We start from the raw sequence: 26296 nt of genomic DNA, 5'->3' as shown, positions 1-26296 counted from the left end.
GAGGATAAATTAAGAGATACCTGGTCGCCATGGATGGCTTATACTTACACATTTTAGTATACTGCTGTTTTCTTTGATTAGAACAGTAGAGCCCAAGGCATGATAGTGTGCAATGATCCTCAGTTCCCCTCACCCAGGGGGGATGGGAGTAGATGGAGCGGAGTCTTCCCATCCCTCCTATCCCTCTTCCCCCTTTGATTCTAATGTCACATCCCAACTCCTGGTTTTTTTTTCTTTTACCCCTTTTTGTCCTCCCTGTTTATATTTTTTAACCTCCTCCTGAAGGGGGCAGGAAGAGTCCCCTTGTTTTTGTTGAGGTATGTAAGTTCAACTTGGGATCAGGTCATATTTAAAGTCCTAGAGCAGGACAGATGGTTAAACGGTATGACAATACCCGTCCATTACGGTTCATTGAAAAAAAAAATTGAGTACCCCCCGTGTATATGTGCATATGAGTGCAAACACACATGTCAAGGGGCCCTAGGAACAAAAATATTGATTACGCTACATGTGTTACATATTGCTATGTATGCCAGAGTGAGAGCAATAATTTTAGGACAATAATTCATGGTTAACAGATGACCTGTAGAGGTTTTTAAAGTCTCGCCTATGGAGAATTTAGAATACCAAAATTTTTGTTGTTTCTTGGGCATGCACAATTTTAAAGCTTGCAATGTTGGGTACCCATTTACTCTGTGCAACCTAATCTTTTATATTTAGTTAAAATTGGGTAATATTTTGCATTGGTGTGCTCTAAAATTAACTAGTGTACTTTTTGCTTTTAGAAAATATATAACGTTTTGGGGTTTTAACTAACCTTCAGGCCTAAAATTATTTTTAAACCTGTGCAATAAACGCAAAAATGATTTTGGCAGAGAAATGGTTAGATAAGACTGTCTAGTGTTAGGATGGTCACACTCATTATGGTCAGATTGTACAATTTATATGTATTTTATTTTTAGATTTTCTAACATCTAGTGCAAGGGCTTACATACACAGTCAATTCAATTATATCTAGTCAGTTAAACCCTTGCAGTGGTTTGTGAATCTAAACAGCATTTTAGAACTAATGATATCATGCCGTCAACTTTACATATGCTCAAAGGACGATTAGTGATTTATCCTTAAATGGTCCCCTCCACCTCCTGATAGCAGAGTGCCTGGTTCCCTTGATCTCAGCTGTGGAGCCCCACCACACAACCTTTCTCCTGAAAATGTCCTCGCCAGTTATTCTTAGCACACCGTAGCCCCATTCATTCTTAAGGGTCAGAACTGTATTCCAGCCATTCTGTGGATTCCACCCATACTGCTTTGATAGATTTGCAGAAGGCATGGCATGCAATAGGCACTCTATGTAATGCTAAATCCATACTAGCCCATTCTCTGAAAAATTATTTTCAGTGGATTGCTTTTCAGAGTACGGGTAAGCAGGTGCTGTCAGATGTTCAGGAGGTAACATTGCTGCCTACTGAATGCCTGTTTTTTTTCTTGAAATGCAGTCCATTTGCCTTAATGGGCGAGCCACAATAAATATGCTGTGGCTGTGATGCAAAGCATTATGGTCACAACATGTGAAGAGCCCCCTCTGGTTGTATTGTAGAGTACAGGTGCTCAGTTGGTGTTAAAACCATGGCTCAACCACCTGTTTTTACTGTCCCCCACAGTCACCCATGTGGTCTTATAAGGTGAGATAAAGCATTTCATTGGTGGCACAGATCCTTGATAGTGAGATAGATTTACAGGAGTACAGATCTCACTGCTGCTGTAGATAGGGGGAAGTGACACAGGGGAGTGAGCTGTGAGAGAAAGGCCCCAGCAGTGGCAGAGCTGCTAAAGTCTCAAAGTTTGCACTTGCGACCGGGCCCTGGTGTTCCACCACCATGGGGGGCTCATGTCAGCAGGAAGGGGACCCATTGCAGAACCATTATAAAAGGCCCTGCAATGGGAGTAAAGGGCCCTGGGATCAGTGGGAAGGGCCCGGGACCAATGGAAATAGCCTATCATGACGGGAGTTACTGGGCCCTTCCTAGTTTCCTGCACTGGGGCCCTGAAGGTTCTAGTTACACCTCTGGTGTGTGTACATCTTCCACTCCTTCATTTTATGTCAATGAGTGTGGGGAATTATTGGCCTCTGGAAATATAGGTATTATGGATGGCCAAAGTAGAGGCTCACTTTATAAAGCAATTTCAGGCAACAAACAAAATAAAAAGGCTAGAAAACCTTGTAACATGTGTTGAACTCTAGAAAAAAAAACAATCATGAACTATATATATATATACACATTTATAAGAAGATACTGTAGCTACAGAGTAGCACAGCTGAAGTATAACATGCTGCTGGGGATCATGTTATACTGTATGTAAATATAAGAGCCACCTGTTTAGCAGGATTCCACATAACCCCGCACACTGCTCTACCTTATATACTGATGATGATCCCTCCAGAGTTTAGCACACTATGCATGTGAGGCGAATAGGAAAAAATACGCAACTTGCAGGACCCATGTGCTTTTACTTACAGTAGTAATAAACCCAAAAACAGACATTTAAAAGCAAAACTTTTTTTCATTTCGGATAGGGTAAGGGATAGTTGTAACCACTGACAGTTGTTTTTTGCCTTCTGTGTCCCATTAGGGAGATTTATGTTCACTTCCTGTCCCATAGCCAAAAGAGGAAATAAGAGGAAAACCCTGAAAATTAAGGGAATCCATTGGGGCCCCTCAGTTCACCAGAACTAGTGTCTCCATGTCTCCCCTCTATTACTGCTCTACAGAAAACACAAAATGTGGGATTTTCTTTTATTTTCACTTTTGATGATAACAGTAAACAGGACAAATAGAGAGGGAGAATCCCCCTAACATGGGCAGAGGTAGCAATACAAACCTAGTAGGTGCTCTCAACTCTGTCCAAAGCTAAAACTGAAAGCTTATCAATTCTTAGATGTGAGGTCTGCACTTATTTTCTTCTTATAAATATAAATAGAATGGTTTTGCTTGCACAGAATTGGATGGTTGAAGTCAGAGCTTCACCTCATTCACTAAGCTAAGTGATAATCTTGCAATGTAAAAATTTGCTTTGCTATGTGAACAGCCTATATTCCTTTAGTAAATCAACCTTTTTTGTGTAGTCATTATTTAAAGAATGCACTTATTGAACTGAACTGAACTGTCTTTATTGTGCACACATTCACACTGCAATGGACCTGATGAGAAGTAACTAAGATTACAAATTGTTGGCCTGGTAACATCGCAGAATAGTATATACAGTCATGGCCGAAATTGTTGGCACCCTTGATATTTCTCCAGGAAATCATGTATTTCTCACGAAACGTATTGCATTAACACATGTTTTGCTATACACATGTTTATTCCCTTTGTGTGTATTGGGACAAAACAAAAAAAGGGAGGAAAGAAAGCAAATTCGACATAATGTCACACAAACCTCCAAAAATGGGCTGGACAAAAGTATTGGCACCCTTTCACAACTGCGGATAAATAAGAATGTTACAAGCATGTGATGCTCCTGTAAACTCACCTGGGGCAAGTAACAGGTGTGGGCAATATAGAAATCACACCTGAAAGCAGATAAAAAGGAGAGACGTTCACTTAACCTTTGCATTGTGTGTCTGTCTGTGCCACACTAAGCATGGACAACAGAAAGAGGAGACGAGAACTGTCTGAGGACCTGAGAACCAAAATTGTGGCAAAATATCAACAATCTCAAGGTTACAAGTCCATCTCCAGAGAACTAGATTTGCCTTTGTCCACAGTGCGCAACATTATCAAGAAGTTTGCAACCCATGGCACTGTAGCTAATCTCCCTGGTCGTGGACGGATGAGGAAAATTGATGAAAGATTGCAACGCAGAATAGTCCGGATGGTGGATAAGCAGCCCCAAACATGTTCCAAAGACATTCAAGCTGTCCTGCAGGCTCAGGGAGCATCAGTGTCAGCGCGAACTATCCGTCGACATTTAAATGAAATGAAACGCTATGGCAGGAGACCCAGGAGGACCCCACTGCTGACACAGAGACATAAAAAAGCAAGACTACAGTTTGCCAAAATGTACTTGAGTAAGCCAAAAGCCTTCTGGGAAAACGTCTTGTGGACAGATGAGACCAAGATAGAGCTTTTCGGTAAAGCACATCATTCTACTGTTTACCGAAAACGGAATGAGGCCTACAAAGAACAAAACACAGTACCTACGGTAAAATATGGTGGAGGTTCAATGATGTTTTGGGGTTGTTTTGCTGCCTCTGGCACTGGGTGCCTTGACTGTGTGCAAGGCATCATGAAATCTGAGGATTACCAAAGGATTTTGGGTCGCACTGTAGGGCCCAGTGTCAGAAAGCTGGGTTTGCGTCCAAGATCCTGGGTCTTCCAGCAGGACAATGACCCCAAACATACGTCAAAAAGCACTCAGAAATGGATGGCAAAGAAGCGCTGGAGAGTTCTGAAGTGGCCAGCAATGAGCCCAGATCTAAATCCCATTGAACACCTGTGGAGAGATCTTAAAATTGCTGTTGGGAAAAGGTGTCCTTCCAATAAGAGAGACCTGGAGCTGTTTGCAAAGGAAGAGTGGTCCAAAATTCCGGGTGAGAGGTGTCAGAAGCTTATTGATGGTTATAGGAAGCGACTGATTTCAGTTATGTTTTCCAAAGGGTGTGCAACCAAATATTAAGTTAAGGGTGCCAATACTTTTGTCCAGCCCATTTTTGGGGTTTTGTGTGACATTATGTCATATTTGCTTTTCTGCCTCTGTTTTATATTTGTTCCAATACATACAAAGGGAATAAACATGTGTATAGCAAAACATGTGTTAATGCAATACCTTTTTTGTGTGAAATACTTGATTTTCAGGAAAAATATCAAGGGTGCCAACAATTTCGGCCATGACTGTATAAGATAAAAAGTTTTGTTCAGGATGTGGTAGTTTGGGTTCTTAGAAACAGAATTGAAGAGCACCATGGCCTCTTAAAAGAGAGATAATGCATGATGTTGTCAGGTGACCCCAGACATTTCCTCTGGATAGAGGATGCAGGGTAAGAATAGGAAGACAAAGGACACCTGAAAGTGGACATGAAGTAGCACATTTGGCATGGAGCAGGATGGTCAGTGACAGCTGGTGGGCATAGTTGTTCCTGAACATTAGGTAAAGCAGAGGTCAGAACAAGTTGGAGTTAGCAAAAGGTAAGCAAGCCAAAGTACGTAAGCTTACCCAATTGTTCATACTTTACCGGGTCTATAGGACCTCTGATAAACTGTTTTGGTGGGGCAAGAGAGATACGCCTATATGCCCTAAATGGGCCATATTAGGGCAGCACAGTGGCTAAATGGTTAGCCCTTTCGTCTGGCAGCACTAGGGTCGTTGGTTCAAATCCCAGCCACGGCAACACCTGCCTGGAGTTTGCATATTCTCCCTGTGCCTGCGTGGGCTTCCTCCGGGTACTCCAGTTTCCTCCCACACTCCAAAGACATGCTGGTAGGTTAACTGGTTCCTTTCTAAATTGGCCCTAGTATGTGTATGAATGGGAGTTAGAGACCTTAGATTGTACACCCCTTGAGGGTTAGGGACTGATGTGAATGTACAATACATATATATATATGTAAAGTGCTGCGTAAATTGATGGTGCTATATAAGTACCTGAAATAAATAAATACAGGGGGGGAACTTTATTCACATGTTATGGAGCTGCCCGAAGCTTTCCAGATACTGGACTGAGGTTTTGCACACTCATTCATTAGCTGCCAAATTTATTATACTCCTAGATCCACTGGTGTGTCAACTGGGTGCATTGGATGCTGAACTATACCCACCTCGAGTTTGCATTAAGATTCCATGGCTTTTATATCTTGCTAGAAAATTGATTGCCAGAAACTGGATGTCACCTACTTCTCCGACTAGGAAGCAATAGGTAGATTATTTTAATTCCTTACTGTTGCGGTAACAATTTACCTATCACCATCAAAACGTCCATCCAAAATTTAATCTGGTTTGGCAGGGCTGGTTGGATATCTCAGGTTTGGCTCCACCACAGCAAGTTATGGACAGGCTTTTACAATTATAATAGACACTGTTTTTTTTGTTTTATTTTATTTATACTATTTTGCGATCATCTTATGTATGCTGAGGGAATGGACTTATACCGACACCGATAGGGTGCTGATATGTATATGAAAGTTCGCCTTCTGCTTGGTTTGCACTTGTATTTGCGCAATAGTACTTGAATCTATGCAAAGAGATGACATTTTATCCTGACTTTTGCTATATTTGCTGTACGTTGTACTGTTATTTTTGCTTTTTTATACTAATAAAAAGAGTTTGGATTTAAAAAAAAAGTAAGCCAAAGTAAACTGCTGAGATGAGTTCAGGTTAGCACAAATCGTAGCAGGTATGCATCCTGGTGAAGTGACTACAGGCAGCCACATCTTCATGTGTAAACACACCAGTGCAATGGCTGTTGGTACTTTCCTGAGGCAACATCAGGATGCTCCTTGGGGTGAAATGCTAAACAGTGTGGATGGAGGAATCTCACCTGCTGGCTGTAATCAGACAGACACAGCACCTGCAGCTGTGTGAATACTTGAATGGTGATTGCATTTGGTTGTATGCAGTCCCTGTTCGGCCAACAATTTTCTACCAGGCTCTTTCAATTTGACGACAGGGCCACCCATGGCTTCCTTTTCTTCTCATTCAGCAGGAATGGACTGGCGTTCAAACATGTAGGCCCAACTTTTATTTTTCTGGACAGTTGTTTATATACAACTGCAAATAATTTGTTACTGAAACATAGAGATTGATAGGAGATGATTATGATAATCATTGTTATTATTTATAATAATATTGCCCCCTGACATAGCACTGGCACTGGCGATTCATGCTCAGTCCATAAACATGCACGTTTTCCTGGTACTCTACCATCTCACGCCTGTAGCTAGCACCGTTTGGTATTTTTCACTATATGCCAGCTAGTAGGCATACTCAATATGAGTTGTATCAACAGCAGTCAGATTCCCTGAAAGGCAAAGTGTTACTAAGAAAAGGCTCACATTTCTGAGTAAACAGTTTTGTCATGCCCGACTCTCTGCTTTTCTTTTCAGTTTACAGTGTGTCTGTGGTAAACAGTCTGTGTTTGCACTGTGTGACCTGGAGACATCAATCTTGCCTAAGGATCCAGTCCATTAAATGCTAAGCCCAAACTAATTTCACCTTCTGTCTGTGACATCACCACTTATCAGTCTCTGAAGACACCAATGACTCAAATTCAAAGTCACCTGGAGACAAGCATGGGCTGGTTAACCTTTCCCATATAAAGCTGAGACAGGATAAATACCAGGGGCTATTCCACAGCAACTTTTGCTTCTATATTTGTAAATGTATTGTATGATTTAAACAGCCTCTCTCAACCTTTTCAACGCAGAGGAACCCTTGACATAACTTTCAGGTCTCAGGGAACCCCTGCTAAAAATGACTATATCTACAATTCATGATACATTAGTGTGATAGTCAGAGGTAAGAATACTCCTTACACTTGTGGTCACTGGGAAGAATTACCCCTTACAGATTGCTAAAAACATCAATGGTGTCAGTGGGGACTTACCTGAGAGGCAAAAATTGCTGATTGCTCAAGGAACCCCAACCAACTTCTGGAGGAACCCTGGTTGAGAAACTCTGATTGAAACTATTGTCTGCAGTGCATATTATTATTATTATTATACAGTATTTATATAGTGCCAAAGGGTATGCTCAGCGCTGTACAGTAGCAAGGGGGACAGAACATGAGACAAGACAGTAACAATACAATACACGAGGGGTTCGAGGGCCCTGCTCTTTCGAGCTTACAATCTAGGAGGGAGGGGAAGGTGGTACAGGAGGAGACAGCTGTGGGGGATAGAGTGGTGGGAGGAGTGGAGGAGGTTAGTTGTTAGGTGAGGTTGGGGTAGGCTTCCCTGATGAGGAGGGTTTTCAGGGTGCGCCTGAAGGTGAGGAGGGTAGGTGACAGTCTGATGGATTGGGGTAGGGAGTTCCAGAGGATGGGGGAAGTCAAGGAGAAGTCCTGCAATCGGGCGTGGGAGGAGGAGACCAGGGAGCTAGAGAGTAGGAGGTCCTGTGAGGAGCGGAGGGCATATAAAATTTTAAAGGTGATCAGTGAGAAGACTTCCTTTCTCTTTGTCCCTGTGATACTATACATAAAACTGCAACAGATACACTAACAATAGAGGATTTTAATTAAAAGGATTTGTTCACTTTGTCACAAAAAAGGAAAAGGTGAACTAACATGTCCCCCTCCTCCTTTACTCCTGCAGCTACTTCAACTATTATCTTCCGTTGACTCCAGCAGGCAGTGTACCAAGCATTTGGAAAATGCATCATAAGGCTCATAATGGCGAATAGTCATTGGTCAGAGCCAGGCAGGGTGACATTGCCTACCAATGAGAATCTCTCTGAGCCCTCTGCAGAAGACTGTGGTTTCCAAATGGCCGAACTGCTGTATCAACTTGCATGGGCAGCAGAAGATTAACAATGTTACAGAAGGAGCTAAGTTCAGGTTAGATCAGGGAATAAAGAGGATGTCCTGAGTTAAAGTGTTACTAAACCCACCACAGTAAAATAAGTCTGTATATGTAGTAAAGTGTGCTTGTTATACTCACTGTGGAACCTAAGGGGTTAATCCTCCACATTGTGTAAAAAGGATGTTTAATCCTGTCTTCTCTGATTCTCCCCTTCTTCCACAGTCCCCAATCCATTTGCTGATAGCACAGAGCCTTGGGGGCAAGCTGCACATGCTCACTTTGGTGTGTATTGCTAGGAATTTTATCTTGGGAGAGTACATGTGATCAGCACAGAGCCAATCAGTGCTGTCTAGACATTGGGTCAGGGGTCCTGCAGCCTCATAGGACAATCAGGGAAGAATGAAAACTCCTCCTACAAGCTTTAACCAGGGCTCTGCAGGACACTGATAGAAGTCACAAGACTGCTCTAACTGCTGATGAGAAAAGGTATTTAGCATTTCCATGTTCATAAGGAAAAATTGAGTATCTAGCTGCACATCTCCAGCATGAATATATACAAAAATGACCCCCTATGGGACTTTAATGCAGCAAATATATCATCACACATGTACTCATAAGGAACTCTTTTTAGTCATACACTTTATTGTACATTACATGTGGGTCATTTTTGTGTATGTTCTATGTACTGTGGGATACCAGATATAGTGAATGCAAGGTCCTGGGTTTAGTAAACACTTTAATTCACATTTTCATTTTTTTGTGAAAGGTAAGCTAACCCTTTAATAGAATAGAAGGTAGGTCGTTTGCTATGGTAGATTTACAAAACAGTACATGAAATTATTAAAGCAAACAAGCCCATGCTATTTTATTCATTTACCATAGGTATCATGAAGGTTACTTCATGATGCCTATGGCCAAAAACTGTGTATAGCTGTATTTGTATAAATGTTTGTATAGCCCCAACTTTTTAATTTTTTTTTCGGAAAGAGTGGGGGACCCCGGTTGAAAAAAAACAGTTCTAGGTTGAATGACGCTGGACATCTTTCATCCCAGAAAACTGAGGATATCTTATGATGGAAACATACTGCAGAGGACAGCTCCAGATTGAGCCTGAGTTCACACTGATGTGGTGCAGAATTCGAAGCGGATTTTGTGTGAATTCCGCACCACATCACAATCGCACCCTGTTCATGCGAACTGCTTCAGGTGTGTAAGTTAAGTTAACAACACCCCAAAATCGGTCCACAAAACACGGTGCGATGTGCAGAATTGGATCAAATAGGTGTGAATACCCATGTGATCCAATTCTAGTGCGGACCAAAAAAGGGTCCTGCACCTTTTTGGTGCGTATGCAGTGCGATTTGAGCCAAACAAAATGTATGGCTCAAATCACTCCGCACAGAATTTGCATGTGGTTTGCACAAGAATGCGGTGTGGTTCCTGTGCGAATCACATGCAATATGCTGCACCGCACAAGTGTGAACCCAGGCTTAAGGTGAGTATTGCAGTCAGAACTGTTTTTGTAATTTTTTACAACAGCTGGGGACCATATAAAGAAATTCTAATAGTCTTAAGCAGGGTTCAATAACCCCCGGTTCACATATATGCGGCCGCGTTTTACATGGGCACGAGAGCCCATTCATTTGAATGGACTCCCGTGCCCCATGACACGCAGGGAAGAAGTCCCTGCACTTCTTCTGAAAACGCAGCCCGCACGGGAACCTCGGCTCCCAGTACGGTTGCGTTTTCTAGTGCAGGCTGCATGCCATTAGAACTAATGGCACCCGCCCGCGGGTCTACATTTCTCTGTTCGGGTGATGCGGCTGCACGGATTTCCATGCGGATCCACAGTGGCACCACCCGCACATATGTGAACCTAGGGTAATAGAATACATCTTGTGGTGCAAGGCAGGACTTTTACACATAAATGTTTTAAATGGTTGCCTGATTCACTTTAACCTACACATGGGTCTGCTTTAATCTGTAGCCCAGATAAAAACTATTGTACTAAAAAATCAGCATTACTACTTGCAAATGTTTAATGCACTTATGTATATAAGTTTGCTTTTACTGCTCACCTCTTGCTGTTTGATTCAACTAGCCATAGTCCACATTATTACCAAATCCTATGCCTGCACACCAGATCATTCTCCTGCCCAGGGAGACTGCCATAGTGTCTTGAGGGAAGCCACTTGCTGGCAGAAAGAAATGAAAAAATATTTGATCTGGTTTGCTTGAAATTCAAACACACCTCAATGGAACCTGCTGCGTCCAAAGAAAAGCAACACAAAGCAAAGCACGTAAAACAGACTCTGAACTGCCATTTAAATTACTCTGTTAAAGTCAATGGGTATCTTCTGACCTGCATTTGACATACACTCTCTGGCCACTTTATTAGGTACACCTGTTCAATTGCTTGGTAACACAAACTGCTAATCAGCCAATCACATGGCAGCAACTCAATGCATTTAGGCATCTAGATGTGGAGAAAACAACTTGCTGAAGTTCAAACCGAGCATCAGAATGGGGAACTAGGAGATTTTAGTGACTTTGAACATGGCATGGTTGTTGACCCAGACAGGCTAGTCTGAGTATTTCAAAAACTGCTGATCTACTGGGATTTTCATGCACAACCATCTCTGGGTTTTACAGAGAATGGTCCGAAAAAGAGAAAATATCCAGTGAGTGGCAGTTGTGTGGACGAAAATGCCTTGTTGATGTCAAAGGTCAGAGGAGAATGGGCAGACTGGTTCGAGATAACAGAAAGGCAACAGTAACTCATGTCAATATAGACCAATATCTCTGAGGACTGTTTCCAACACCTTGTTGAATTTATGCCACGAAGAACCTAATAGAGTGGCCGATGAGTGTATGACAAGTGCAGGAAAATAACACCAATGTACACAAACCATAAAAACTTACTGCCTAGCAGTCAGTACTTCTTTGAAATACCAGCATATTTTATAATCAGTATTTATTCAGTATCAAACAGTCTAAAAAGTGTAAATTATACATCCTATTCCCTAGTGGCCTGTAGTAAGTGTGTTGGTTCTCTAGTACTACACCAAAAATGCGTATGGGTCAATGAAGATGTTAAATCAAAAATCCTTACCCTGCTGACCCAGGACTACAAACTAAATGGCTTATCAGGTCTGTTTAGAACTGGTGCCTACATGTATTTGTCTTTAAGTATAGGAGATGATATGTGTTTGTTCTGCATAGGTAAACCTAGCTTTAATCCATCCGACATGACCTCATGACCTGCTCACTGAGCAGCCTTCCCTTTTGCCACCCCTGTCTTGTGGCCTATCCTGTCCTACGATGGCATGGTATAACAAAAAAACTCAGATTTGACAAATGGTAAGCAAATATCAATACTGTGTACACTACCTTTTGCAACATTATAGCCCAACTCCAGGAAACCCGAAAACTCTCCTTTGCAGTGAAGATGAGCCTGTACTGCAAGAGTAACTGCATATTTATGTCAAGAGGATGGAAAAGCATATTTGCTTACCTGATCCTCTGTGGCCCCAGCAGACAGCACACCCCCATGCTATGTGTTCTCACATCGAGTGCAGGGCTATGGTCCTTGCATCAGTCTTGATGACGCCAGATGACCTTAGAATGCCAAAGTATGAGTAAGGAGAGGCTGCAGGGCTTGTCTAACAGCATGGAGGAGCCTGTGGAAGTGGAGGATCAGGTGTGTAAAAGGGCTTAACCAAGCTCCGTTTATAGAAATGAACAGTGAAAGGATAAGTTCACCTTTCATAACATGTTACATGTTACACCCATATACAAGGTGTAACACGTAACATGTTACAATCAGACCAGCCCCCCAATCCCTGCTTTGACAGCTAGCAGGGGATCTTCTCCCCCCGGGCTAGCTGTCAAATTTAAAAAAACTGAGGCCGTGCGGGGGCTCCGCTCACATGGCTGCGTCACTCATTCACTACGACGGCACTGTAAAGTGCTGTGGCAGTTCATTCATTCTTCCTGTCAGTATATCTGCTTGCTTCTACATCCCCAGATATACTGACAGATCTGCAGGAGACCTGCATGGCACCTCGCTGGTGCAATGGTTTCCAAGCTCCTGCAGACAAAAATAATAAATGTATTATTTTTTTCTAAAGGTGATCTTATCCCTTAACACTTGCGGTGCAGGCACATCCCCACTGCAAGGGAGCGTATTTAAGTCTGTAATCTTAAAGTGAGATTAAACCTTTGTTTTTTTTTAAATTAAAATAACAAACATGTCTATACTTACCTGCTCTGTGCCATGCCTTTGTTAAAAGCAGCCCTGATGCTTCTCCTCTTGCGGTCCCCCACCGGCGCTCCTGGCCTAGGGTTGCCACCTCATCCCTTTAAACCCAAACATATATTGATTATACAGGTTCTGTGGCTGATTAAGGTGGTGCATAAAACTCACCTAGTACTTTATCTGCATTAAATTGGCCTCTGAACCTGTGTAATTAATATGTGTTTGGTTTTAAAGGGATGAGGTGGAAACCCTGTCCTGGCCCCTCCTCTTTGGTGGATGCTACCACAGAAAGCCACTTTCAATGGGGGCACCCGTGCAGCATCGCTCCCGAGCCACCCTGTCTGCATCCATTGACACAAAGCGAGCGGCTCAGCCCCGCCCCCCACTACCGTGTCACAATATTTGATTGACAACAGTGGGAGCTGTTAACAATCTGCCCAATGAAGAGGGAGACAGCGGCTAGAGCCACATTTCAATTTTGTGTGTACTGTGAGAGACCAGATATAGTGAATGCAGGGTCCTGGGTTTAGTAACACTTCAGGCAGTGGATGTGTATTTATTTTTGGAGAAAAAAGATATTGTTCAGAGTCTATCTATCTATCTATCTATCTTTGTAGTGGCCTTAGTAGAAATATTTCATCAGTTAAATCCATGGTAAACTGAAAACCATTTCCACCACCACCACTAGACATCTGCATGTCGGAAATTTTCATTTAGTTTTAGAAGCATTTGTGAATTGAGGAATTTTGTTTCATTGTATTCATTATGTTGAGCTGATATGTTTTCGGCATTAATTTTGCATATTTGTTAGTCTGGGTGGATTAGAACAATTTTGCAGTTTTTCCGCAGGATTGCTATATATTTAATATATTATCGAATCGGACTGGTTCGATTTGGATGGATTCAATCTTTTCTGTCGCTAATCCAACCCACCGAGGCAAATGACATGAGCTGAATAGACAATATCAACTGGTGTCATGTGCATCAGAATTAATGAATGTAATGAAATTCGGATTCGTTATCCGAATCATCGAATTAATTTGAAAATGTAATTAATTTACTGTTATAAAAATCCTGTATAATAATAGTAATTTCTCCATGGCCTCGAACTACTATCGCATTAGGTGACGTCATCCAAACAAAACAAATGAAACAAAAGTATTTGTATTCATTATAACTTTGTTTGGATTCGTTGCCATTCGTCTCTGTAGTTAAAACAAAATGAATCCAAAAAACTAATTAAAACAAAATGAATCACACATGTCTAATCACCACCATTATATATTGTCTACAATAGAAGATTGTCAGTAGGCCCTGTACCAGTCCTGTGAATCAGTAAGCTCAGGTTCAGGGGCGGACTAACCATTTGGAAACTCGGGCACTGCCCAAGGGCCCGGGGTCAGTAGGGGGCCCCATGAGATGCCCCTGGTATCTTTTTCATAGGATTTTTTGAGATTGGGCAAGGACACAGGGGCCCCATGATCCCCTATTGCCCAGTGGGCCCCATGAGTTGTCAGTCCGCCCCTGTTCAGGTTTGCACTAGAACATGGTGCTGGAAACCTGTGATCCATGCATGTGTCCCACACTGCATTCAAATCGCACTGCCCTTGCAATCTGCAGCCAGTGTCAGTGCAATGTTAATGACAGCCCAAATGCAGTATGTTTGCCTGCACTGGATTGCGTTGTACATAACGACCATGTGATCCAGTTACAGTGAGTTTCTAAAATTGGCGCATGCATTACTTTGGTGCAATGCGGTGCAATTTGAGCCCAAATTGCACCGCTGTGAATCGCACAGGAATGCATGTAGTTTTTGTGCAATTCATAGGCTATTCATAGTGTGAACTGGGGCTTAGCCATTAGCAACTACTGACATGAATGCAGAGGCATCCCTAGGGTTTGTGTCACCCGGTGCGATAACACTTGGTGACACCCCTCCGACGATTCCCGCAGAATGGATCGGATCTGTGGATTGAGCATAATGGATCGGACTCCGATCCATTATGTTCCCAATCCGCAGATCCAATCCATCCTGCGGGGATCGTCGCCATGCAACGGGTTGACACTGGACCAGCTCCACAAAAAGGTAAGTTGTAAAGAAAGCTGATGTTGGATCGGATCCATCCTGCACGGATCGTTGGCTTACATTACAACTTACCTTTTCGTGGCGCGGGTCCGGTGTCACCCCATGCGGTAGCTGTCACCCGGTGTGTCGCCCCCCCCCCCCCCCGCACCTGCCTCAGGATGCCACTGCATGAATGAGACATAGGGGGAGATTTACTAAAACTGGTGCTCACAAGAACTGATGCAGCTGTGCATAGTAAGCAATCAGCTTCTAACTTCAGCTTGTTCTATTAACCTTTGAAAATGAAACCTGGAAGCTGATTGGTTACTATGCACAGCTGCACCAGATTTTGTGTGCACCAGTTTTAGTAAAATGTACACAATGTACAAAATGTAGCATATTAGTTCACTGAAAAATCATGACAGGATATCAGGCACAAAGTGAATTGTTGTTTTTTTGTGAATTATTTCAACTTGAAGTATCACTTCCTCCACCATGTCAAGGCAAAAGGTATAGCGGAGTTCCACAGATGATAACAAGTAATAACATTTTACAAAACATAATATTTATTAATAAGTACATTTACTTCTCAACATATTTTCCTTCCTCCCTTCAACATTCTCTCCCTGTTTTCATCCGCAGTTAACATCCAGTCTGTGAGATGTTTTCAGATACTGTTTATATAGAGGATAAACATTTCAAAAGATCGGAAATAACTTGGAACAAAAACACAGAATCCATCTGGGTAGGGCTCGCAGTGGCTGCAGTAGCTGCTACCAACTGTCATTTGCAGACTCATTTAATAACAGTGATCTGCAAAGGGCAGTGACCTAAAGCAACCAATCAGATTTCAGTTGTCTAAAGATATATGAGAGATGAATTCTAATTGGTTCCTATAGGTTATGCTGTCTTTCATGTTGATTGTTGCTGGAATGGAAAGAAAGACCTATTGGTGATCCATATCAGTGTTCTCCAAATTACAGCCTGGGGGCCCTTTACTTGCTTTTATCCTTGGGGCATTATTTCATCCTCTAATACCAACAATAGCCCATAATTCCCCTCACTGACACCATCAATGGGGACCAATAACACCAACAATGGGGCTCATTTCCTACCAATGAAACCAACTATGGGGTCCAATGACACCAACAATAAGGCACAATTTCTCCCAACGACATCAACGTGTGACACAGTTTCTCTTAAAGACACCAACAATGGGGTCCAATGACCCCAACAATGGGGCACAATTCCTCCCACTGACACCAAGAATGGTGTCATTGTTTTTCCCACTGATGTTGGACCTTTTTTACTCCCAATGGCCACAGTCCGGCCCCCTTAACCGCCCTATAGTACAATGATGGACGCAAGGTGGTTCTCTCGTTCTGAGAGGACGTCATTCTCACTGCGCATGCGCGGCTCAGGGAGCGCACAGCGCGGCGATCGCCGGTGCGCTGTGTCCCTTGGACACAGCGGATCACGGAAAGAGCCGAAGATGTCGGCTCGGTCATGTGATCAGCTGTGTCCAATCACAGCTGATCACATGTAAACACGGAAATGCCGGTTATCGGCATTTCTCTCCTCTCGAGCTGTCACGCTGACAGCTCGAGAGGAGAGGAGAGCCGGTAATCAGCTTTCCGCGGAGGGGACATGTACACTGATCATCAGGGGACTGATGATCAGTGTGCCCTGATGATCAGTGTGGCCCCAGAAGTGCCACCTGTCAGTGCTCATCAGTGCCACGTGCCAGTGCCCATCAGTGCCACATCAATGCCACATATCAGTGCATACCAGTGCACATCAATGCCATATATCAGTGCCCATCTGAGCTGCCTTTCAATGTCACCCATCAGTGCCAGTCAGTGCCACCTATCAATGCCAATCAGTGCCACCTATCAGTGCTGCCAATCAGTGCCACCTATCAGTGCTGCCAATCAGTGCCACCTATCAGTGCCAGTCAGTGCCGCCTAACAGTGCCAGTCAGTGCCACCTAACAGTGCCAGTCAGTGCCGCTTATCAGTGCCAGTCAGTGCTGCCTATCAGTGCCAGTCAGTGCCGCCTATCAGTGCCGCCTATCAGTGCCATATATCAGTGTCATGTATCAGTCTCATGTATCAGTGCTGCCTTTCAGTGCCCATCAGTGATGCCTGTCAATGCCCATCAGTTCAACCTACCAGTGCCTCCTCATCAGTGCCCATCAGTGCCACCTATCAGTGTCCATCAGTGCAGCCTATCAGTGCCCATCACTGCAGTCTCATTAGCGCACATCAGTGAAGGAGAAAAATCATTTATTTACAAAATTGTATAACAAAAACTAAGAAAAAACTTTTTTTTTCAAAACTTTCAGTGGTTTTTGGTTTGTTTAAGAAAAAATAAAAATCCCAGAGGTCATTAAATACCACCAAAAGAAAGCTCTATCTGTCTCAAAAAAATGATAAAAATTTCTTATGGGTACAGTGTTTCATGACCGCGCAATTGTCAAAGTGTGACAGTGCTGAAAGCTGGAAATTGGCCTGGGCAGGAAGGGGGTATAAGTGCCCTGTAGGCTAGTGGTTAAAGTCTGAAGGACAGTAAACTGGCCCTTTGTTCATAAACTTTGGAGACCCCTGATCTATAACATGAGGATATACAGTAGAGGCAAGCACAGTGTTGGCAAAGAAATCCTGGGCTGAGTACACGTGTCTGCAGCACTGCATGCTAAGGTGACAGCTTCACTGGTTTTTGGTTCTGGTGATGGAACCATACTCTTTTTTTTTTAATTTATTTATTACAGGTATTTAGAGAGTGCTGACAATCTACACCATGCTTTGCATATATGGTTCATTCACATCTGTCCCTGCCCTCAAGGAGCTTACAATCTAACGATGGCCATACACACTTTAATATTATTATCCAATCGATGTGCATTTCTGTTAAAACAATTGAATAGCCAAACAGTTGAAGAGGCACCCCTTCCCATTCAATCAATTCAGACTCAATTTAGATTTGATGCAATCGGCCAGAATCAAAAATTATCAATTGAGTTGGATCGATCAGTAGCACTAAGATGCTCTGTATATGAATTTGATCACATTTTGATCATTCAGATTAGACTATTGCATGGTGAAATCAAGGATGTGATTGATAACTTATGATTGTGTCTTCCAACAAGCAACCTAAATCCACTTCCCCTTGTGTCATATTGATCACATGGATTGTTGTCTATAGATTAGTTATTCCTATCTGGAGAGATTGATCAGAATAAAACAGATCTATACTCTATATCTAGACAAAAAAGGGAAACAAAAATGGGGCGGACTTGATGGACCACTTGCTCTTTTTGCTGCTGTCACTCTTCTATGTTTCTATGAAATCCATCATTTATTAAAGTGCATATGGCCACCTTAAAGTGGAAGAAAAGCCTAACACTATCTATTCTTAAAAATGTTGCCTCCCCTCTCCTCCTACTTATCCTGCCTTGCCTGTATAAAAAAAGATTTGTATGCTTGCCTATTTTTAATCCATTCTGGTCCAGTCACATGATCCCGCAGCTCTGACTCCACTGTGAGCAGCTGCTGCAGGGGAGAGGAGGGAGTGCTGACAATGCCTGGGACATGGAAGCCTATGGGTGACATCACAGCTCCTGGAAACCACAGCCATTGTTGACTGCTGCCTGATCCGCAATTGCAGGATCACAGGACCAGACTTAAGCCTCGTACACAATGAGAATATCAGACGAATTCTAGTCTTATATCAAAAACGAGGTTATTAAACTGACACTAAAGCTTGTTTGTTATTTTAGAAATAAAAACATGTCTATACTTACCTGCTCCGTGTAGTGATTTTACACAGAGCAGCCCGAATCCTCTTATTTTAGGGTCCCCTCTGGTGTTTCTGTCTCCTTCTCCTCGAGCAGTGCCCCCAGGGAAAGCTGCTCACCCTAGGGTCACCTCTACGTGCTTGTCTCCGAGCTGCTGCTCTATGAATCCATAAGACACATAGAGCCGCGGCTCAGCCCCGTCCCCGCTCTCTCCTGATTGGCTCACTGGCTGTGACTGACAGTAGCATGAGCCAATGGGCTCCCGTTGCTGTCTCAGCCAATGAGGAGGAAGAGTCCCCAGACAGCAGAGGCTGTCAAGAACATCGCTGGATTGGAGGGGGGCTCAGGTAAGGATTGGTGGGAGGCTGGGGAGGCCACTGCACACAGAAGGTTTTTTACCTTTGTGCTTTAAAATGCTTGAAGGTAAAAAATCTTGAGCCTTTAGAACCACTTTAACCGCTTCCCAGCCGCCCTGAAGCAGAAATACTGCTAGAGGGCAGCACGGGTGTGCAAAATCACGTATATACGTGATTTCGCATTTCCTGGTAGGGGGCACCGCCAGCGCCCGATAATGTCTGAGAATCTCCGTCGGGGAGGAGGACTGTTTTGTGTACTAACAGTCCTCCTCCCTGTCAGCTCGGGCACATTGCTGTGGTTGGCTGTGCACAGCTCGGGCACATTGCTGTGGTTGGCTGTGCACAGCACAGCCATCCACAGCAGTGTGAGTACAGTGAAGCACACACATCCCGCCCCCTAGTAAAACACTCCCTGCACACAGTTAATCCTTGATCGCCCCTCATGTTAATCCCTTCCTACCCACTTCCATTAGTACAGTGTCAGTGCTTTTTTTTTAGCACTGATCACTGTATTGGTTATAGTTCCCCCCAGTGTCAGAATGTCTGCCACAGTCCCGTAGTCCCGCTATAAATCGCTGATTGCCGCCATTACTAGTAAAAATGAAAAAAAAATCCCAGTATATATACCTCCATTTGTAAACGCTATAACTTTCACGTAAACCAATTAATTTACATGTATTGGGATTTTTTTTAGCAAAGACATGTAGCAGAATACATTTTGGTGTAAATTTATGATGAAATTTGATTTTTTAAAATTTTTTTACTGGACGTGTTTAATAGCAAAAAGTCAAACATATTGTTCTTTTCTCAAAATTGTCGTCTTTTTTTATAGCGCAAAAAATAAAAAAAGCATATGCAATCAAATACCACCGAAAGAAAGCTCAAGTTGTGAAAAAAAAGACATACATTTAATTTGGGTGCAGTGTTGCATGACCGCGCAATCGTCAGTTAAATTAACGCAGTGCTGTAACGCAAAAAATGGCCTGGTCAGGAAGGAGGTAAATCCTCTGGAGGACAAGTGGTTAAAGTTACGAGAATTCTCATAAGACAACTTCGGAAGTGATGTATTGTATTGGAATGTATTCTTTTGTTTCACTCAATTTTTTACTGATCAATACTTTACTGATGAAATGAAAACTCGTTAGCTCTGTTACCTTACGAGAAAATTTTTCATGCTTGCCCTTTGGATAATTTCACATAAACAGTTGTGATCAGCTCTCGAAAGCTGTGTACTAACGATCATATTTTTGGACAATTGCTCTGAATGCAGTATTTTTTGTCTGACATTCTCATCGTGTGTACAAGGCTTTTGACTTAATCAACGGATACACACATCAAAATTTGGTCTGTTCATGCTGAAAGGCAATCTGTGTGCAGTCCTCTCTGTTCAACAGAAGACAGTTGTGAAACTGGCTCCTGTTAAATGGTCCTGCTGGAAAACCAACATATGATCAGCACATGCAGCCAATGGCTGCAGCGCTGATCAGTGTATTCTAAAGGCAGGGAATCAGAATAAGTGGTGGCGGGGGAGATTCACACTTCCACATCACTTCCCTGGATGTGGGATTTTGAATGAAAAAACAAAAAAACTATCAGTATATACCCAGCTTTAGACTTTTCTTCCACTTTAAGGTCCCTAACTCACATGCATGCATAGTCATACTAGGGCCACTGTAGACAGGAGCAAATTACTACCAGTATGTCTTTGTAGAGTGAGAGGAAACTGAAGTACCTAGAGGAAGCTCATGTAAACACAGGGAGGACCAGCAAACTCCATTTAGGTGTCATGGTTGGGATCTGAACCAGGGACCTAGTGCTGCAAAGCAGAAGTGCACTTCTAATTGATGTTTTTTCTGTTTTAATTTGTCTGATGACTTGTTTTTATTTTTTTGTTTTTGTTTTGTTGATTTACCTATATCATTGTTTCCTAAAAATTAATTCTTCTATTGACGGTTTGTTGTGCACTATTCACTATGGCAGGCCTTAGATTATGCAATTTTCTTTCCTACAACCATGGGTTGCAGGATAGAAAATTGCTCAATTCCCCCATCAACACAGTTAGTGTTGATGGGGGAATCCTTCCCGCAGAGATATTGTGTTCTCCCGGTGGGTGGGGGTGCCAGGGTCTGTCCCTGCCAGGTAAGCACAATAATTACCTCTATTGGCTGCAGTCGCTGCAATCATATGCCTAAAATCTGACATGCTGGTTGTGCCCAAGTAAGTGATGGATCAACTTGGGTACAATCAGCCTGCCTATACATGGATCGAATTTTAGCAGGTCCCTGCTGAACCAGCCAAGATTCGATTCATCTATAGGCAGCTTAAAGACAATGTTGCCAGAGTTTTTTAACCAGAAACATGGCGCACACTTCTGGGATCAACTAAGTAAGTCTGAGACAATGGAGTTGGCTGTTAAGTTTGCAAGGGAGTTTTCCCCAGTGCTTAGTAAATACGGTGAAATTTCACTTTCTCAGGAAGACCTGTGCTAGAAAAATTTAAAAAACTGCATTTTTATTTACTTTTTACTTACACATGATTGGATGATGGAAATCAGCAAAGCTTCACCTCATTCAATAAGCTCCAGAGATAATTCCCTTGCAAAGTGTACTGTCTTTAGTAAATCAAACCCAGTCATACAAAATGAATGGAATCAGTTGAATGGCTATCTTTAATTAGTGGCTATCCTCAAGTTCTTTTTATTGTCTCGGCATATTTCTTTTTAAGGAAGAAGAGTTATAAAACTGCCATTGTTTTGACAGGGAACTGAATACAATGTCACAAACATATTACTCACATGAGTGCGTTCCGACCTAAATCCCCACGGTTGCATAGGGGTTTTAAATTGAAATGCTGGTTTCTGTACATGTACGCCTGTGAAAAGCCGTCAGTACATACACTGTGCTTAGCACTGATGTATAAAAAAACCGCCAGCCTGCAGATTCCAAATCCCAGGCAGCTGACAGCACAGAAACACAACATCCCTTATACAAACAGGGTCTGTCAGAGTCATCCTGTGGCTGTCACACTCATCCAATCAGAAAATTATCACCTCTGAACGGCTAGAGGCCTGCAGCACATTCCTCCAAGGTAGAAGAGTCTGCAGGTAGTCGCAAACTTTCATTTATTACTTTCACCTTCAAGACTGACAGCATAATAACAAGTTAATAGATGTGTTTAATGATTTAGAAAAGTATATCCTGTCCAATAACTATTCTGCTATTTAAAGTGACCAGTTTTATTGGATGACAGAATGAATTAAATTAATGAAATTAATTAACCACTTGCCCTCCAGAGGATTCACCCCCCTTCCTGACCAGACCATTTTTTGCAATACGGCGCTGCGTTACTTTAACTGACAATTGTGCAGTCATGCAACGCTGTACATAAATGAAATTTATGTCCTTTTTTCCCCAAAAATAGAGCTTTCTTTCAGTGGTATTTGATCACCTCTGCAGTGTTTATGCGGTTTTAAAACATATCCAATAAAACAATTTAAGAAATCAAATTTCTTCAGAAATTTAGGACAAAATGTATTCTGTGACATGTCTTTGCTAAATAAAATCCCAATAATTGTAAATTAATTGGTTTACGTGAAAGTTATAGCGTCTACAAATAGTGGTATAGATACTGGTATATATACTGGGATTTTAATTTCTTCATACTAGTAATGACAGCGATCAGCGACTTATAGCGGGACTGTATTCTGACACTGGGTGGGAACTGATTAACTGCCACTGACATCCCCAATGACACCAATACAGTGATCAATGCTAATAAAAAGCACTGACACTGTGCTAATGACACTGGGCAGGAAGTGGTTAACATCTGGGGCAATCAAAGGGTTAACTGTGTGAGGTGTGTGTTTTACATTGTGTGCTGTTTTACTTGGGAGACATGCTGCTTTGTATCTCTCTGCTGTGCAGAGATACAAAGCAGCATGTCTTTTCTGGCAAGAAAACAGACACAGGTCTCTCCCCTGTCAGCTTTGCCGAAGATCACCGAGTCCCAGCCAGGAATCGCCAGCCAGGACCCGGTGATTGACATCCCCAGCCACCAATAGTGGCACGGGTAGGGCACCCCCTACCTGGAAATGCAAATCAAGGAATGCAAGCGGTTAAACTGTGCAGATCCAATAAAAGTATTTTATAAATGTCCATTTATAACACAAGTGTTACAGTCTGCTTCTATGGCAGATTAATTTGAAATAATTGTCTACTTAAAGTGGTATTAAACCCTATCACAAAAATCTATTATATTGCAGTTTACCAATCATTTGATGTAGTGACAGCACTAGTTTTCCTTTATTAGGCTTTTTCTCCTTAATTTTCACCTGGGGATCTGGTGCATAACACACTTCCTGTCTTAGGGTGTCTCCAATCCGGATGGAGGAGCAACAGAGACACCTTTAGACAGCGTTGTCAGTCTGGTGGGGGTAGAGTTAGATGTACTAACAGATTTAGAAGGACTAACAAATTAAAGCCTAACTTTTTTAAACAGGTATAGCAATAGTTTCATTTGTTTCCTTTTGGGATAAAGATTTTACATAAGGGCCAATTGACATAAAAATGCGTTGATCTGCATTTTAGATCAATGGAAGGACATCTTAAAAACAATAATTTCCAATGAGTCCTATTCACAACATAGGATTGCGCTAAAATGCAACATGTATGCATTTTAGCGCAATGCAACGGATGTAAGCGGATATCCTTCATAGGATATCCTATGAAAATTCAGTATGCTTTAATACGTGCTAAAATGCATGTCAATGGACTTCAAAATGTATGTCAACAGATGTCAAAATTTACCCTGTCTTTTCACCTTATGTGATGCAATCAGGGCCGTGGATAAGGGGGTAACACCAGTTCTCCTGTACGGGGTACAGGCCAGCAGGGGGGCCCAGGCAGCTGGCTGAATTGGATGGGGGCAGGGAGGGTGATCGGCACAATGGGGGGCAATTACTGGAACCGATCCCCTGTATGGCTCTCCCTGCAGCAGCTGAAAGCTGGCTTCTTCTCCTCCCCCTCCTGATAGCTTTCAGCTGCTTCAGAGAGAGCCATACAGGGGATCGGTTCTAGTATTTCCCCTTACTGCCCAGGCCCCCGCACACCTGCATTGCTGCCGGCTTCCCTCCTCTCCTTTCCACCGGCAGTTGTGAGCACAAAATAGGATCCTTCAGGATGGAAAGTGGGGGAAGGGTCTGCTAGATATGTCACATTTACCAGCCCCTTCCTTTCCAGAATGAACACAATGGGGTAGATTTACTAAAACCTGGTGCAGCTGTGCATGGTAGCCAATCAGCTACTAACCTCAGCTTGGTCAATTAAGCTTTGGAAATAAAACCTGGAAGCTGATTGGTTTCTATGCAGAAATTAGCCCGATTCTGCACTCTCCAGCTTTAGCAAATCAACCCCAATGAGTGACTGCTACTGATCACTCACTGTGTTGATTCATAACTGAAGCATAGTAAACAGTGGCTTTTTCGGGGGGAGGGGTAAGCCTGTCAAGTTGGCTGTATGGGGCCCCGTGGTTTCTGACAACAGTCCTGGATGCAATCTCTATGCTCATTTATGTGTGTTGAAATTTGAAAATATGATGTAGGTATCGATTTTATGCCTCTGTAGTACAAACTTATGTTCATATCATCCTTTGTAAGAAGGTTTCCATGAATAAAGAATTATAACAAAATATATATATATATACATACACACATGAATGGATGTCAGTGCATGACTAAAATGGATGGAAATGTACATCCATTTTCCATACATTTTAGAGCATGTCAGTGTGAACTGGCTCTAAATGAATAACAGCTGATCATAGCAAGCACCCCTGTCAGTGGTAAATAGTTTGTCTCATCCCTCTAACTGACATTTTAATGGATATCTTGCTCCGTTAAAGGTAGTTAAAACATAACAGATTTACTGGCAGGATCACCAGGTGAAAATAAAGGAAAAAAAGCCTAAGAAAGAAAACAAATGCAGTCAACACCTCTATGAATTGATAAGACTAGCCATACATTATACAATATTCTTGTACAATTTTCCTTTAGATTTACCAAAACCATATAATATGAGGTCGGACCTAAACACTTTCAATTTGTATTCAATCAGACAGCACTACACAGTTGAAGGTTGAATCAGAAAATGGTATAATGTATGGACCGGCTTAAGATGTAATATATTACAATTTTGTTTCTGCGTTTATAACTGGCTTTAACGTGATGGCATTACAGATCCATTTTACAATCAAATTGCAGTGTGTATGGGTTTACAGTGGTTTACGGGAAGGAGATTTATCTTCTTTGACTGGCAGTTTAAAAAACAACAAAAACAAAAAGGTCAAAGCCTAATTGAAGAATGAGGTGACACAAGTCCAAATGTCCCAGCGTGCATGTTTTCACCCCAGATGACACCAACTTGGCCAGAGTCGCCTGGCTAGAACTTTTCTCTCAGTCTGAGGACATTGAATGAAGTCTGATTAGTCCAGTCAAAGTATGGCACAAAATCACATCACGTTCCCAAATCCCTGCAAACTAAAAGTTATCCTCACTGCTAGCCGGCATATAAAATGAATGAGGTGGTACAAGTTTGCAGCATGCCATGATTGTATGAGCTTTCTAATAACTTTCTAATTAGGAAATAATAAGACATGCAAAGCGGAGGACAGTATGTGACTCACCTGCATGCTGGGTTGGGAGTTCCCCTGAGGTAAAGGTGATGTTTGTACTCCTAGTAGGCACAGGGCAGGCAGGATAATGAGGAGATGCATTCTCATTGTCGGAGCACAGGTTGGATGAGGGAGGTAGTAGTGACTACTGTCTATGGCTGCACACTCTTTGTTCTACTTTCTTTGTCTCTCTCTCTCTCTCTTTCTTTGCCTGAGAGTTTCTCTCTTTCCTGTGTGTATGTGTGGAGGAGCTGCCTGGTGCCTGTCAGTGAGTAGAGAATCCCTGCTGGGGATTTATACTCCTCTGTGCCTTTTGTTCTCTCCCTTCACTTTTATGGCCTGAAGTGACACATCTGAGCAGCAGCATCACGTGCTAAATATTTGGGAAGGAGACAGAGAGAGAGAGAGAAGAGAAGAGAGAGAGAGAGGGGTTGACTAAGGAGAGGGGTACAGTTGGAAAGGAAGAAAGGAGGGGTGATTGTGCTGTCAACAAAAAAATAATTTTTTACAGAAAGTTTATATTGTGTTCATTTATCTTGGCAACTTCACATTGAAAAGAAACACAAAAAGCACTGCAAAGCAGGCAGGCAAACACACATATATCATTATTATTATACAGGATTTATATAGCGACAACAGTTT

General features: G+C 42.4%; 1 protein-coding gene across 1 annotated transcript in view; it reads right to left on the bottom strand.

Moving 5' to 3' along the window:
• Positions 1-25919, bottom strand: part of MMP11 (matrix metallopeptidase 11) — a 47031-nt gene extending 21112 nt beyond the window's left edge. The window contains exon 1 of the mRNA XM_089653194.1: positions 25667-25919. Within this exon, the coding sequence (XP_089509320.1) occupies positions 25667-25762 (96 nt within the window). The 5' untranslated portion in view covers positions 25763-25919. The remainder of the gene's footprint in view (positions 1-25666) is intronic.
• Positions 25920-26296: the final 377 nt, after the last annotated feature.

This window comes from Staurois parvus, unplaced genomic scaffold, assembly GCF_062004578.1.
Source record: "Staurois parvus isolate SC_StPar_1 unplaced genomic scaffold, SC_StPar_1.0 ptg000704l, whole genome shotgun sequence".
NCBI classification, from domain to species: domain Eukaryota; kingdom Metazoa; phylum Chordata; class Amphibia; order Anura; family Ranidae; genus Staurois; species Staurois parvus.
The sequence above is the reverse complement of the archived record's forward strand: the minus strand, read 5'-3'. Positions and strand labels throughout refer to the sequence as shown.